Genomic DNA, 17,163 nt, shown 5'->3' with positions numbered 1-17,163 from the left:
CGGATCATCTGAGGTTGGGAGTTCTAAACAAACCTGACCAACACAGAGAAACCCCTTCTCTACTAAAAAAAAAAAAACAAAATTAGCCAGGTGTGGTGGCAGGTGCCTGTAATCCCAGCTACTCGGGAGGCTGAGGTGGGAGAATCACTTGAGCCTGGGAGGCGGAGGTTGCGGTGAGCTGAGATTGTGCCGTTGCACTCCAGCCCAAGCAACAAGAGTGAAACTCCGTCACAAAAAAAAAAGGGGGAAAAAAAAAGAGTGGCCTTTACTGTCTATATCTCTACTAACATTCTGATCACAATCATTTATGTAATCTCTAAGAAGTTTCAGATTCTCTTCCTCCGAGTCCTCCAGAATTACTGTTAATGCTCCATTTATAGCAATCTAGGCTTTTGTTAGCTTGCTACTCCAAATTCTTCCAGTCTTTACCCATCACCCAATACCAAAGCCCCTTCCATATTTTCAGGTATTTATTATAACAACCACCACACTCCTTGTACCAATTTTCTGTCTTAGTCCATTTTGTCTTGCTATAACCGAATACCACAGACTAGCTAATTTACAATGAACAGAAATTTATTTTTTACAGTTCTGGAGGCTGAAAAGTCCAAAATCAAGGGGCCAGCATCTGGTGAGGGCTTTCTTGCTGCATCATTGCATGGTGGAAGGGCAAAGAGAGGGTGACAGAGAGACAAATGGGGGCTGAACTTGTGTTCTTATAAAGAACCTACTCCCGCAATAACAAACTCACTTCTCTTGTTAATGGCATGAATCCATTCATGAGAGCAGGGACCTCATGGGCTGATCGCCTCTTAAAGGTCCTACCTTTTAATAGTTTACAATGGCCATTAAGTAAACTACTACTTAACATATGCTTTTTTGGGGACACATTCAAACCACAGTATATACCTTTTCTTGAGGAAAAATACTAGATTATTAGGATATGAAAAAAAGTGACCAAGGTGTCATAGTGACTACATAGTCACTCATCCAACTTATCTCAGTGGGTTTTCTCTGAAAATAGTTGGCCTTTAAACAACCACAACATGTAACAAGATTCCCTACACAGAAGGGTCCTAGAGACTACTGTGTAATTCAAACTGAGATTATAGGTATAGGCCAGGTGCTGTGGCTCATGCCTGTAATCTCAGCCCTTTGGATGACTGAGGCAGGAGGATTGCATGAAACCAGGAGTTCAAGCCCAGTCTGGGCAACACAGCAAGACCCCATCTCTACATAAAATTTTAAAAATAGCCAGGTGGGTGGTATGTACCTGTAGTCCCAGCTACTTGGGAGGCTAAGGTGGAAGAATTGCTTGAACTCAGGAGTTCAAGACCGCAGTGAGCTATGATCATGCCACTGTACTCCAGCCTGGGCGACACAGCAAGACCCTGTCTCTAAGGAAAAAAAGAGATTACAGGTGGTTCCTGAGAAGGACTGGCCTCCTCAAGTCAAAGGGATCAAATGCTGACAGACTCAGCAGAGCCAGTTACAGGGATCTTGGAGTCATGGGAATCTTTGAGCAAATCTACATGAGAAAAGCAGGGAGGATGATATAAAAAGGCAAAGCTAGTGTCAGAATGGAGTCACAAGTAGCAAAGAGAGATCAGTCACAAAGAAGAGCCTAACATTCCAATGCAGGTCAGTATGGAACAGTATATCTGGAGAGAACACTGTATAAATAGTTACAAATAAGAGAGAACAGGTTGGTATAGGCATAGCTGTTGAAGGGTTAGAAGCCATCCTGGAGCCACCAAATCTTTTTATTATAAAGAGGCACTAGTAAAAACAAAACAAAACAAACAAACAAAAAACATAGTACTACTAGAGGGTTTTCCCATTTTACTAGACATTGACGGAATCTTCATAAGGATGCTCGGATAATACTTTCAGAGAAGAATAGACAACTGAGAAAGGATTTAAAGATAAACCGTGAAATGGATTACTGTGTGGAAAAATGACTTTGCAAGGAAAAAATGAAGAAATAGATATCATTTATATGTCATTCTGTATCATCCATGAGGGAAGGGAGGTATCTATGGGATGCGCCACTATACCTCCTGGACCCTTAGGTTCTCACTGGAGGACAGAGATGAGCACAGGTCTGTCCCCATCGTGGGCAAGATGCCACAGAGACTTCTCTTTCTTCTTTGACAATAAATGACAGAACATTGAAGCCAAACCCAGAGCACAGAAAAGGCACTGGCTGGAAAGACTAGTACTTGGAACAGAGAGGAAGAGCTAGAACTTCCCCTGATTGAATGGTGAGATTCAGAAGACCATGTCCTGTAGAGTTCATTCTTCCTGAAAAGTGTTCTGTTGTCACACAGAGCCACACGGTTATAAGGAAATAACTAATCATTACTAAACGGAGATTGAAAAAGCTCTCTCGAGGCAATGGATCATTCCACTCTTTGAAGGGGTATTCCACCAAGTATAGGCATTGAAGGTGACCACACCACAGGGGTTGAAAAAAAATTGTTCTGCAATTAATTCCAAGTAACATGCATGAATAATCTTACATGAACATGGTACTCGGTGTAGAATAAAGGTTAAGAACCTAGGGATGTAAAAGAGGGAGTGTATGTATGTGATGGGGGAGGGAGAGGCAAAGGAAAAGGAAAGTTCTGGCTTTGCCCCTTAGAAGCCATGTGATTTAGAGAAAAATTTGCAAACTCTATAAATTTCAGTGTGCTCCAACTGTAAAATATATCTAGTAATACCCACCTCACAGAGTTGTTGTGAGGCTTGAAAAAGAAAATGCCCACAAAGCACTCAGCAGAATAATTGACACAAAGTAGACTCTCAATAAACAGATGAATAGACTCAGTAAAGCAACCAGAGAGCCAGGGCCGCCGGGGCTTTGGGTGGATTGTTTTCAATCCCTCCCAGACATACCAGTGCCTCAGCTCTAATTCTCTAAGGTTTGTAAAAGATGTGCCTCTTTCTGGAGTTTGACACTCAGAGAATTCTGTTAGAGAATCACAGATCATAATCCCAGCTCAATCTTTCATCACCAATTCTGAGTTGAGGATTCAGAAAATGGGCAGTGGGATACAACCATGGGAGCTGGGCTCTCCAAAGGTGTTCTCAAAATCATGGTCCCTTTGGTAACAATAAAATGAGAGTCCAACAGTCAAGCACACACAGTCTTTGTCTGAGATGCAAGAACTCTTACGCTCTGCCAAGGTAAAAAGAGAAACTTCCAGAAAGAGACTCTCGGTGAAAAGAAAACCTTGGCTTCCAGCATTCTAAGACAATTGCCAGGAGCCACTGGCTTATTTAAAAATCCAGGGAAGCTTGGGGGTAGGGAGGGGACAACAAGGTAAGGTGAAGATTAAGGGAAGGAAGGAGTGAGTGACTTATGTCAACTTTGCAGTAACTGAAAATTCCAAATTATTTTCAGTGGCAGAAATCAGGAAAGCTCAATGATCTGTATTACATTTGAAAATTAATCACCCATCAGATAATGTGTAGCATATCATAAAATGTTATGGTAACATAATCAGACTAACATAAATTCAAACAGAATGCTAGACTTATTTGATCCATTTCTCCTCAAACCTCCACAATGTCAACCTTTCGTCTTCTTCCCATTCCTCTACCCCTACCTTTTTTTTTTTTTTGAGATGGAGTCTCACCCTGTCACCCAGGCTGGAGTACAGTGGCGCGATTCTCAGCTCGCTGCAACTTCCACCTCCTGGGTTCAAGCAGTTCCCTGCTTCAGCCTCCCGAGTAGCTGGGATTACAGGCGTTTGCCACCACATCCAGCTCTGTTTTGTATTTTTAGTAGAGATGGGGGTTTCACCATCTTGGCCAGGCTGGGCTCGAACTCCTGACCTCATGATCTACCCACCTCGGTCTCCCAAAGTGTAGGGATTACAGGCGTAAGCCACCGCACCCAGCCTCCTCTACTCCTAATTTTATAAGCTATTAAGAATTTGGAAGGGCCTGAGGCCCCCCCACTCCACTCATGGCACCCATCAGTGACATCAAGAAAGGACTTGAAATGAAAACTAGCATTGTACCATGCTGTGCACCTCCCAGCCACAGCTACCCCAGGAGAGAAGCAGAGGCCACAGGCACAGGTGGAGTAGCATCTCACAGCAGGGATGCTCCCCCAGCAACAGCAGCCAGAAGACCAATGCTCCAGGCTGGCCCTGCTTTGGCCACATGGGTGACAAGCTTTCAAATCTCACACACACAGGCAGAGGAAGGGGCATTTCAGAATCACAGGCATATGCCAGGAGTATTTCAAAGCCAAAAAGTTGCCTAGAGCAAGAGAAAAAAAGCAAGAAGAAGCTCCTCATCTCCTTGCTTTTATATTCCTGCCCCAGGGTGGGAGGTGCCATTCTAATATATAACTCAGAAAGTTTTACAGGTAAACCAAATGACATTCTAGGTCTAATCATTGTTCGGGAAAAGTCAGAGAGGAAGATAATAAAGATCATTCATTGCAACCCAGCAGAATCATCACCAAGTCAAGGCCTCCTTTTCCAGAACCTCATTTTATTCCTAAATTAAAACAGTGACAACTGTCAGAGGCGTTTGAACCAGAGCGACTCCATCTTGAAAACGAGCTGGAAAAATAAGGCTGAGACCTATTGGTCTGTATTCCCAGGAGGTTAGGCATTCCAAGGCACAGGATGAGATAGGAGGTCAGAACAAGATACAGGTCACAAAGACCTTGCTGATAAAGCAGGTTTGTGGTACAGAAGTTGGCCAAAGCCCACCAAATCCAAGATGACAATGAACGTGATCTCTGGTGTCCTCACTGCTCATTATATGCTAATTATAATGCATTAGCATGTTAAAAGACACTCCCACCAACATAGTGACAGTTTACAAATGCCATGACAACATCAGGAAGTTACCGTATATGGTCTAAAAAGGGGAAGAACCTCAGTTCTGGGAATTGCCCACCTCTTTACAGGAAAACTCATGAATAATCCACCTCTTGTTTAGCACATAATTAAAAAATAACCATAAAAACAGCGAACCAGCAGCCCTTGGGGTTGCTCTGCCATGGAGTAGCCATACTTCATTCCTTTACTTTCTTAATAAACTTGCTTTCACTTTACTCTATGAACTCTGGCACAAAGTAGACTCTTTATGGACTCACCCCAAATTCTTTCTTGCATGAGGTCCAAGAACCCTCTCTTGGGGTCTGGATGGGGATCCCTTTCCAGTAACACAACCACCACCTTACATCTCAGAGAACATGGTACAGGAAAAAGAACTGAAGGTCTGGAACTATACAAACTTGGTTTCAAATATTGATGCTATCACTGAATACGAGTTACTTATGTTATTAGCTAAGTTCCTCTATTTGTAAAAATAGAGATGATGAGATCTATGCTGAAGGGTTATTAGAGGAATTGATGGAAATAAAACACAAAGGGTCAAAAATGATCCCTGCAAACTCATAGGTACTCAGTAAAGGCAAACTCCCTTGCATCACTAGAAAATAAAGAGGAATTTAAATTAGTATTACCTGGTGCACAGGAGCCAAGCAAGGATGCTGTCCATTACAAGTATGGGACCCTGGGATGGCAGGAAATGGGTTCCCACACAGGCTGCTGCCTGCCCTCAGCCTCTCTTCCTCCCTCTATCCTGCCCTGCTTTTTCAAAATAAAGATTGATTGATTCAAAAATGTGATAACCAAAAAGCTTCTCCCATGCTCGTAAGATCAGACAAAGTTGGTTCTCCCATTGCACACCTTTAGTCTATGAAGATGGGGACTAGGAAGCCAGGATTTAAGGGGGGCCGTCCGTGAGCACAAATGGTCATCTGTATGAGAGCGGTAGCATAGCTAGCCTTGTGGCATATGTTGCCTATAAGGAAAGTCACTTGACTGAGGAGTTCATGCTCACCGTGAAGTTTAACTTGTAAGAAGTCACATATTCATATTTGGGCTCAAGAATTTAAAAGATAACTTTTATCTTGTAATTGATTGCAATGTGGGGTGAGATGGTGCTTAAATTTTTTTTTCCTGCACAGTTCTTTAGGATTTCTTTACGAACCACTGAAAGTCATGAGAGATATAAACATATCACCTGCAAACCCAATAATCTGATTGGGTTTGTGGACTTTTTTGCCTAGAATCTTTCTACTAAAAGTCACCAGAGTAAAGTGAAATAGCAACACATTCAGAATTGAAAGAATTGAATTTCTGTTCCATTTCTGCTACTTACTAGTTGCGTGACCCTGAATAAATCAGTTAATATCAATTGCTTACTGCCATCTGTAAAACAAAGGGGCTAGAATGGAGTATGAGACTGAAGAACACCATGTAAGAATCACCCGAAGTGCTTTTGCTATAAACCGCAATCCCAGGCTTGCCACCCCCCTCACTGAATCCAGCACTGGGGATGGGGCCTGGGATCTTCATCGTTCACAAACACCTGGGATTTTTAAATTCACTGTACTTGAGACTCACTGGAGAAGATGATCTCTGGACTGTATCTCAGATGGGCACTGTCATATTCTAAATGCTTTTTGTTCTAGTGAAAGTGCTGATTCATTTGTAAATCAGTTCATAATTTAGGCCGTTGTTGAACCCTTTTTTCCTTTTTCCTTTCCCTAGCCAATGAGGTTGCTCATTTTCTTCTCGCTCACAGCTAACCAGCTAAGGCTAAAATACAACATCCTGTCCAATCTTCATTCTCAAATGAGCCAAATAAATTTCAAGGTCCTTGACTTTCAGGGCAGCACCTTGTCCAAGAGATCTCATAGCTGTTTCCCATGTTGTTTTCCAACTGAAAATATTTTTCTTCCCAAGCCAGACAACAGGGTCTTCCATTTGGTTCCAAAGCCCTGTGTCTCTTCCACTTCCTGCAACTGCTCAGATTTCTCTAGAAATCTCTTACCCAGGTATTTGGCCTAGTTTACTTAGCAAGTTAGAGCAGGGAGGGTCATTGCACAAGGGATTTTGGTACCAGACAAACAGTATATAAAAATAAAATAAGTCAGAGCTGGAGGAGAATAACAGAGGTGATAAAATGCTAGTGAAATGAGTGGCTCATTAAAGGGTAAACCATGGACATGCTCTGTAAGAGGACCAGTCATTTGTCCCCATGATGCTCAGAGTTCATGCGCCTCGAAGAGAGAAGTAAGGACATGTGCTAAAGTCTGCCATAAAAAGAAATGTTTTCAGTTTAAATATGTTAATACATGTATTCTTTCTTCTAGATATGTCCTTTCTACTTTTTGGTGTTAAAGTGCCTTTACCTTTTTGAAATGGTGGTAACAGCTAATTTGATAACTCTATTCGATAAAAAAATGATGTTTAAAACATCATGGTGGTTCTCTCACCCTTGTTTTGTTTTTATTTTATTTGGCTCAAAATCTCCTAGGAAAGACTGACTCTCCCCCTCAGCAAAGGTACATGGTCTATCGTGGTCAAAGCATGGGAAAGGCAACCCTCCATCTGTAGCGTGGGAGTCATTGTACCTGTGTATTTTCCGCTGGCAATTTCCAATGGAACCCTCTTAAGAGAAAGTTCTCTCTACTTGGGCTCATTCAGAAATAGTGATTTCTTGGATATACTGACTTTTTTCAAAGGGATCCCCACGGTTTGCTTGTTTGTTTGTTTGCAGGTCGTAGGAAAGATACAGGTATTCTTATCTCAGATGTGAAGATGGAAATAGGAGATGTCCACTTGGGTCCTTGACTTCAGGGCCCTTTCTCAGTGTGTTGCCCTTTCTCGGTCCCTGCACTGTGAGTAGCACCTCGCTGTATTCATTCACTGGGACCGCACACTTTCCGTAGGATTGCCTCACATTTTAATACATTTGCCTAGTGCCTACTGCCAATACATTGCCTGAAAAAAAGGGATTCTTTTAACGTCAGCATTCTGGGTTCCCCTTTTATTCATTTCCCCAATCCACTCAATACCTGTTAGAGCACTTCTGTTGGAAGAGTGTGGGCAGGGGCTTGGATTTCACACTTGAGCAGCTCTGGAAAGGGAGGGGACATTTATACCCAAGACAATGTACCTGACTGGATTTTATGTTCCCTTTGCTATTTCTGCAGATATTTATGCTTAAAAAGAGTTTTTGCTACCCCTGCAGCACAGCCGAACTTCTCCTCTGGCAGAATCTAGTCACACACACACACATACTCACATAATTCTCCTTGCCTAGAAACAGCAGATGAGCTGGAGTAGAAAACAAGAGAACAAGTACAATGACCGGGACCCATGCTACCAAGGGAGAGAGGTTCCTTTTGAGTTAGGGCAACTAAGCCTGAATCCTTCTTAGGAGGAATCTAAGAGTAGGGGGATACACAACTATGACTTATATCAGGTAAAACATCATCCTCAATATCTTTCTTTGGGTGAATATGAATATAAGCCTGACATGCTGCCCCAAATCTACCCTTCGGCTTATCTGGGAAAAGAATGTATCAACTTTTCTTTAGTTATTCAGTCTTGCATTAAGCCTGTCCAACCACAGAGAGGAGAAGTTAAGACTTGTAGAAGATAGCAACAAAGATTTCCTAGCCTCACACCAAAGTCCTCATGCTATCTGGTCCCTGAAAGCAGCTGCAGAACCCTTCTCTCCCTCAGCCTGGGTCTGTGTTTAGGGTTCTGGCTTGCTTACACAAAGGCTATCCCATAAGATTCCAAGGGAAGCCTGACTCCCATCCTCCCATAGACTCCAGCAGGCTGGTTCTACAAAAAGTATTCCTATGTTCAGTATTCTTACAGTATTTCTATTTAGGTATGTGCTTATAATTGTTGAGGTTTGATGCTAACCTTTTAAACCGACAATTACTAACATTTTAAAGGAATGGTTAAACTGTAAAACTCAATTTCTATACGGAAGAATGATTCTAAATAAGCAGTCCTTCGTCCTTCAGACTGGGTTCACGCGTAGCTACATGGAGCGTGTTTCTTTTTCTTGCTTTCTCTCTGTCTTTCAAAATAAATGTATCTACTGTGTAAGTGTCAAGCACTGCTCTTACATTTGAGGGTACGCAGATAAATTCAGTCACAGACCTCAAGGGGCTCATAATTCAGGGCTCAGAAGTCTAAGAATAGAGACAAGGGCCAGGTGCAAGTGTGGGCCAGAGGGAAGAGGGATGGATCACAGCTGGTGTCAGGGAAGTCTTCACTGTGATGATATTTGAGTCTTTGAAAATATAAAATGGACACTGAGAATCCTATCACCAGAAAGGAAACACTGAATATTTGCAAGATGCAAAGCAATACTTCCAAGATGCAATACTTCTAAGATGCAAAACTGGGACTTTGAGAAAAGCCTACAGATTCAAGTGTGGATCAGCAGCTTGAGTGATATTAGTTCTGTCAACAATTTACTAGGTACTTTAGGCTCGCCCCTCAAGCGTCCCATAATTTCAGGGTGCCTCCTAAATAGAAATGAAAATATTATTAGAAAGTTCGTTTAAATAAACCTCCTATATAAAAAAAAGACCTCTTTCCAATTTGTTGAAATAAGAGAGTCATAATATTTATTTCATCAAGGGGGTGTGAGGCTTAGTCAGGATTCATTTACTTCATTACTCCTTCTAGGGCACTTGAAAATTTATATAATCCCATTTGTGGTTTGTCAGACCAGACTTCATGAGGATTTGAGGAGAAATTGTATAAATGTGAATGTTTTTATCGAGTTTTTCTCTTCCTTCTTTCAAGTATAACTAGCCTTACTCTAGCTTTTCCAACCCTCCACTCCTCTCTGCATGCTCTGCCTCATTAATCGCTACAGAACCTTCCTTAGTGGCGGGACCCCCCATCTCCTCTACACTTACTTCATTCACTGTGCTCTTACTGCAAGTCCGGTTTGCATGCTTATCTGTTTCCTCAAGTAGACTGTGAACAACCAGAGGGTATCAACCATCTCTTACCTGTTTTTTTTTTTTCTTTTTTTTTTTTTGAATCTCCAGCACAACTAGTTACACAGTGACTAGCAGAGAAGAGGTGATTAAATAAAGGTTTGTTAAGTGAATGAGCGCCCAAACCCTCTGCTCTTGTTACAAGACAAAACCCAGCCTGTGCTCTCTGACGATGCAGCCTATCCTCCTGTTCTTCAGCTGCAGCTCACTCTACCCCAGGACTTCCCCTTTCTGACTACCTGAATTTTATCTATTATTTAAGGCAGAGGTTCCCAACCTTGGCTGCACATTAGAATCACATGGGAGAGCTTTACAAATAAAATAAACACGGATGCTCAGCTCTACTGGCAGAGATTTTGATTTAACTGGTCAGGGTGGGGCACTGGCATTGGTATAAATGCTCCTGTGATGAGCCTTAAGTGCAGCCAGGTTTGAGAACCACTGATTTTTTTCTTTTTCTTTTTTTTTTTTTTGAGACAGAGTCTTGCTCTGTCACCTAGGCTTGAGTGCAGTGGTGCAATCTCTACTCACTGTAACCTTTGCCTCCTGGGTTCAAGCGATTCCCTTACCTCAGCCTCCTGAGTAGCTGGGACTACAGGTATGCGCCATCATGGCAGGCTATGTTTTTTTTTTTTTTTTGTATTTTTAGTAGAGATGGGGTTTTACCACGTTGGTCAGGCTGGTCTTGAACTCCTGATCTCAGATGATTCACCCACCTCAGCCTCCCAAAAGTGCTGCGATTACAGGCATGAGCCACTGCGTCCTGCCGAGAATCACTAATTTTAAGGTAATACTCAAGTCTCACCTTTTCCTGAAAAGACTTAATATGTCTCTGATGATGTTACCTTCCTTTGGATTCAAAGCAATTACTGTTTTAACCACCCATTAGACAACAAATCAAACACTGCCTTGTGGCAGTGCCTCAGTATTGGTTTGTTTGGGCCTCGAGAGCAGGAACTAGTCTTTACTTCTTTATATGCCCATGCCATGCACAGGGTAGACCAAAACATATTTTCGATGGTTTAAAACAACAACAACTACAAAAAGTAGGAGAGGCCATTTTAATTCTACTCTAAGAACATGTCTTTGGTAAGAATAAAAATGTTGCAAAAAGGGTGGGGCAGGACTGAAGCAGAGTAGGAAAAGAGTAAATAAAAGTCAAATGGAAAAAAAGCTAAATTAGTCCAAAAGAAAATGTTTTCCAGCTTCTTAAGAGAGTTTTTGCAAACACTGAAGCAGAATAAGCAAGAGAATTAACTTGGCTTGTGGCCCTGATAAGGAGATTTCTTTCTTGGTTCTAAAATTTTGCAAAGTTTCCAGGGTGTAAAGAAAATAATCAGCCAGGGAGGACTCCTTCCCTCGGACGACACAATTCAGTTCTTGGGTTAATCGGCTTGAAGGTCTGCTCAGCTTGACCTGACCCCCTTCCAGGACTGTGATCTGAAACTAAGCCTCACATTCAAGAGCCCTGGTGTAGAGCTCAATGTCATAGAAACAGGATAAAACATAATCCTCATCCCATAACCTTGATCCCTGGGTGTAGTGGCCTCTGCTAGGGCATTGAAAAAAAAAAACCTAAAAATCAAAAAACTATACCTGTTATCTTCTCTAAGTGGCTGGTGTCCCAGAGGTCTAACTACCCTAGAATGATCCAGGCACGTTCTGCTACTAAATGGTGTTATAAGGAAGTACTACTTGGTGCAATTACCTTAAATGTTAGCTTTAAAGTACTGTTTTGTGCACATATCCCAGAAAAGGCTTAGCTTCATACGGCTTCTATAGTTTTTCATAAAAAAAAAAAACCACAGGGAAGACTCAGGGAATCACGAAGCACACCCTCTGCTAAGGCAAGATAAGGTCACCAGACAGAGACACGTTTTCTATATCAAACTTTATTCCAGTTATTAGGTCACAGGTTTAACAACTGGTCCCCAAAGGCATGCATATTTCTATCGATTAATTAAATGTATGTTCTTTGCCTGGGTTGGCCATTTTAACACTGGCCATGTTTTATATTAATTGTTTGAAAACATGATTCCAAGGCATCTTATTGCTTCGTAATGATAGTAACAAGTTGTCTTTTGTAAATTAAGATAACATGACTGACCCATCTAATGGGATGTGAGTTGATGAACTGTCACTGATCCATCCACACTTTGCTCCTGGTTCTCCTTATGACCACTGGCCTGCGTTTGACCTTGTCAGCCAAAAGCCAAGAGCCACCAACATCCTCCAGTCACCAAAGAAACATAAAAAAATAGCATTTGTCCTACCAGCTACTTCCTGTTGACACTGACTGGTTAATTTATTAAAACAAAAGAAAAAGTAAAATATGGCTCTGACTTCTTTATTCACTTATAAATTCTAACTGGAATTAGTAAAACTAGGATTTAGGAGCCTTGATTTCATGATACCATATATAATAGACGAAGTCATAAACTCCGTGTGTAACAGTAAGAATGGCTTCTAAAATCTAAAATCTAAAGCAGAGACAAACTACAAATTTTGAAGGAGTGGGATCAAGGATCCATGAAAATGAATGAGTCAACACTGATTCACGAGGAATTTTGCTTCCTCTGATAAAGTTTACATAGGCGTGTTTGACAATCCTTAATGATATCCCTGAAAGGTGCAACACAGCTATTTAGCATGATTTACTACCAAAGGCCATTAGATTCTCCAGGAATATTTTGGAATGTGTTCCACTAAAAAGAGAAATAATAGCTTCAGAACCTGGGATACCAGACTCATCAGGGAAAAGGTACCATTGACGTAATGAGTAGTCCAGGGCCTGAAAACTCAAGAATGTTTCCCTGAATAGAAACAAGCAACTCTATCTTCTCAGGCATGGCTGACTTGATCACCAAGCTGGAATATTATTTACATAGTCCAAGGCAAACCAAGAAGAATTCTCTGGTTTCTAACCAAGGGCATTTGGAAAATTATGTCTAGAACAGGCAATAGCTGATGCCTGTTTTTGATGATTCCTGCTTCCTTGGAAAAGAGCCAGTTTACCTAATGCAGGTAAAGGCAACAACAACTTTTCTGCCATTTTCTCCAGAAAGGATCACCAGAGTGACATTTCATGCCTCTGTATCTAAATAGCCTGGATTTGATATATATTTAGCAAGGTGGGCAAATCTGGCTTCTGAATTCTGTCCTATCCAAAAAATCAAAATAATCACCCATCTTCTTCTTCCTCCTGCTTTTAGGAGAAACTAGATTGAATCTGGTCACACAGCAGGATACAATTGAGGTTAGTCATCAGGAAAAAGACATTTTTTTATTGTGAAACATTTTACCAAAGCTTTACCAAAGAAGTCAGACAGTGGTGTCCCTTTCTTTGGAATGAAGAATGAAGAGAGAAGACTTAAAAGGAGGTAGAAGGTAAACTTTCTGGATGTAAGGGAAGGATTCTCACTTTTGGCCAGTATAGAAACCACAAATAGGGAACTCTGAGACGGTGATCAACTATTTGGAGGTCTTTCTAGCATCATTCAGTACTTTACACTACAGGCGTATGCATTAATGCAAAAGTACCTATTGTCTGGGGAGTAGTTTATTCACTTGGCAGCATCTGTTGGCCTAAGATTTTCAAGGTACACATACTCCAAGAAAAAGCATCATCATTATTTAATTCATATGCAAATTATCTAATCCTCAACAAATACATTCTAAGTGAAATTATCATTTAGAGATAGAGAATTGGATACCCTTAGAGACGTGGTCCTTGGTCACTTACAAATATCAGAGAAATGCTGACTTTGTGGGAATCAATTCTTACATATTTTCCTGTGTGTGACTTGTCTCCCCACTTTATTATAACTGCTGTTGGGACAAGCAGAAATGCTGGTTTCTTTATGTCCTACTAGCCAGTGCTGGCCCGGGACAGACAATGTGGCCAGCATTTTCAGAAGATGCTCAGATTGCTCAGTACATCTCATTCTCCAACCTTCATAGTCAGAGAATACTGTCAAAGCACTCACCTGTCTTCTCTCTGAATCAAGGTACTGGAGGATCAGCCGGGTATTCACACTGTGACTCCAGGTATTTCCTAGTGCAGCTATCACACAGCTGGATCCAGAAGTGCCTGAAATGAAATGGTAAAAGCATGCTTTCAGATGCCCTTTCTTGAGATGGCATTTCACATGAAGTTCAGACATTACTCATTGCCCAGAGAGCACTTGGAGGCTCAGTTCATTACCACAGAACTTGAGGAATTAGTGAAGTAGGACAAGGGTTAAGGAATATGAGACAACAAACCAGCAGGGGTTTCCTTCAGCCTGGGTGAAAGTGACCACTACTGGGCCAAATAATAACAGAGTTATATATCAAAAAGAGGTTGCATTGCAAGACAGCTCAGAGCCATTGCTACTAGTAAATGTAGCCATTCAATATCAAAGGCATAATGCTACTCCACAGAATAAGAACCAGTTATGAAATAGTCTTAGTTTAATGGAGTTGTTAGACATTTTTAGCTTGACAAGAGTCTTAACTCAATTTTCCTTATCAATATAGAAATGGTGGCATATACATATAAAATTCCCTTGTCCTCCCACCCCTTGTATACACACACCCAAAAAAGGAATCTGGAAGATCTCAAAATTTCATAGGTAATCTGTTTTAGACATCCCTATTCCAAGAAAAACATTCCTTTACCTTCTAAGACTTTCCTATAAGGAGGAGGGTCTGAAGTAAACTTTATCTGAGTTCCTAGCCTCCTCCAAGTTGCATCTTACATCTCCAAAGCTTTGCTGACCCTTCTTGACATCACCATGAGAAAACCCTTTCTGCTCCCTACCTCCTCCTTCCCCCTTGAAGGCAAGCCAACAAGTCCTGCTGTATAGAAGCCAGCTCCCACTATCATGTCTAGCACATCCCATGGCCTCCTCTGAACCCCTGTGCCCTGTGCCCGAGGGCTCTTCTGAACCCACTTTGGCCCTGGGCCATGACAGGAATCCTAACCTTAGGAGGGCACAGTTGGGCATTTAGTGTGCCTTGTAGCCTCCAGATATGATCTTTTTTCTATGAGGAGACTACGTACAGGTTGAAGTCCACTGAATTAGTTAAAACAAAATGAGGTCTTGAGTGTGTCATCTGTTGCCCCCTTACTGCATCATCTGATTTGTATGCCTCAGTGTGGAGTAGGAATTGGTCTTTTGTTTCCAGGGCAAACACCTTCCAGGGTGGTCTACTAACTGCACATGGCCTTAAGCACCTGGGCCCAAATGCTACAATAGACAAATGTAGTTCAGTGGTTCTTGGCTGGAGGGTGGTTTAAAGTGTTCGCAGTGTTACTGGCATCTAGAGGGTAGAGGCTGGTGATGCTGCTAACCATTTTATAATGCTTAGGACAGCATCCTACAACAAAGAATTATCCAGCCCAAAATATAGCAGTGCTGAAGTTGAGAACCCCAGGGTCAGATAACACCAACCATATATATATATTTCCTGGTTCAAGCAGGAACAGGAATGAATGAGATGGAAATCAATAACCAAGGTCTCAACAAGCCTGGGGATATCAGATTGAAGGAGAATTCAGGGTAAGAAAGAATAAAATTTGGGGTAACCTCAGTTCATCATGCACACAGTTCAAAATATGCACAAATTATTGTGAACACAAATAATCTAGATTGTTCCGATCTGATCACATCATTCCCCTACTTAAAACACCTTCAGTAGTCCTTCATGCCTGAGATTAAATACTGTCTCCTGAACAATGCACGCTGAGCACTTTGTCAGCTGCCTCTGCATCTCTCTCTGGCTTCACCTCTCTCAGCCCCCTCACTGGATGGTCTCCCATGACCTCCTGACTTCCCTGGCCTCATCCTCCTTGACCTCTTGTCAGCAGTTGATAAAGCTTCCCCCTTCCTTGGCATCCAATCTACTGGCCTCTTCTGCTTCTCCTTTTACCATGTTGATTACTCCTTTCCTTTCTCTGCCTTTGTTTTCTCTTTCTTCTTAGTTGTGGGTGGACCTTAGGGAGTGGGGCATGACCACATTTTTTCTTGTCTAATACCAAATGCTTTCAGTGTCCAGGAAAATAATGTACATTAGTAAAGAGGCCAGGTGCTTGCATATTAACATGTAGAAATTCTTTACCCACACTAAGAGAGACAGTCTTTACCATTTTTCTTGAAATTCACAACCCTCTCCGTCTGACTTTTTACTTTCCCTTTTTTGATAGAAATAGACTTATAGAAAAATATTTTCTACTATAAGAAAATCAACACTGCAAGGGCAATAGCAACTACATTTGCATTTTAGAAAAACAGCTCTATTGAGATAATTTGCTATCATACATCCTCTGATTTCAAGTGGCTTTTGCTATATTCACAGAGATGTTCAGCCATCACCACCATTAACTGTAGAACATTTCATCCCCCTAAAAAGAAATCCCACACCCACTGGCCACCAGTTCCCAACACCCCATTCCCTGCCTACCTCCAGCTCTTGGCAACTATTAACCTATTTTTTCTTTTTCTCTATAGATTTAGTAACTGACTTTCAATTAAAGCCTTAGGAGATGAGGGGAAGTGGTGAGTACTGTGGTGAGTTCGAGAATTCATCCAGGATCTCAAGGGGGCAGTCTCTGTTCAGCTCTAGCTGTTGTTGTCATGTGGCAATGTGAGTTCATAGTTAGTCACATCTTATTTATTTATTTATTTTAAAATTGTAAAAAAACTTTTACAATCACATCTTTTGATTTTTAAAAATCATAGTGATATGATTTTTTAATTGTGCTAACATCAAAGTACAATTTTGATTTTTAAAACGGAAGCCAGAAATCAACGCTTTAAGTATAATTTCCTGATTTTAAAATGTTGGTTTAATATGTATACTTCTAAAAACACACAAATAAACATGTTTTTGAGCCAGATATGCCTCATTCCCATCAAGCCTGCAGTGTCTGCTCTACATGGCATGGCTCCACTTTGAAAAGGATGAGAGCCCGTTCCACAAGGTGGATGGTTTCTACGCCTTTGTCTCAACCTTTGGCTTGTCTCAACACTTGTCTTCCATTTTTAACCACAAGAACGGCAAGCCTACATCATAAATTTTAGCACTGCAGATTCAGTATCATCGAAACAAGCCCATATTTTCCCATATAAATCTACTCCTCCATCTCTGTTCCTTCCTTTGACCCTCCAGTTAATCTGGTTTAAAACCTCAGCTCCATTTTTAAAATGTTTCCTTCTCTCCTGCTTCTTCTCACTTGCAATGAATTGAGAGATGTTACTGATTTAACTGTAAAATCCTACCTATATCCATCCATTCATTTCTCCTACCTCACCCTTAGATCCGTT

The 17,163-nt window shown here is 41.4% G+C and overlaps 1 protein-coding gene across 8 annotated transcripts in view; it reads right to left on the bottom strand.

Moving 5' to 3' along the window:
* RAD51B (RAD51 paralog B) overlaps positions 1 to 17,163 on the bottom strand; it is an 850,300-nt gene that overhangs the window by 256,128 nt on the left and 577,009 nt on the right. For all 8 annotated transcript variants that reach the window (XR_012415889.1, XR_010587847.2, XR_012415888.1 and 5 more), the window contains exon 10: positions 13,843 to 13,946. Coding sequence is in view for 3 of the 8 variants with exons in the window: in XM_045397566.3 (XP_045253501.2) it covers positions 13,843 to 13,946 (104 nt within the window). In the remaining 5 variants the exon portion in view is untranslated. The remainder of the gene's footprint in view (positions 1 to 13,842; positions 13,947 to 17,163) is intronic.

This window comes from Macaca fascicularis, chromosome 7, assembly GCF_037993035.2.
Source record: "Macaca fascicularis isolate 582-1 chromosome 7, T2T-MFA8v1.1".
In the NCBI taxonomy this organism is placed as follows: domain Eukaryota; kingdom Metazoa; phylum Chordata; class Mammalia; order Primates; family Cercopithecidae; genus Macaca; species Macaca fascicularis.
The sequence above is the reverse complement of the archived record's forward strand: the minus strand, read 5'-3'. Positions and strand labels throughout refer to the sequence as shown.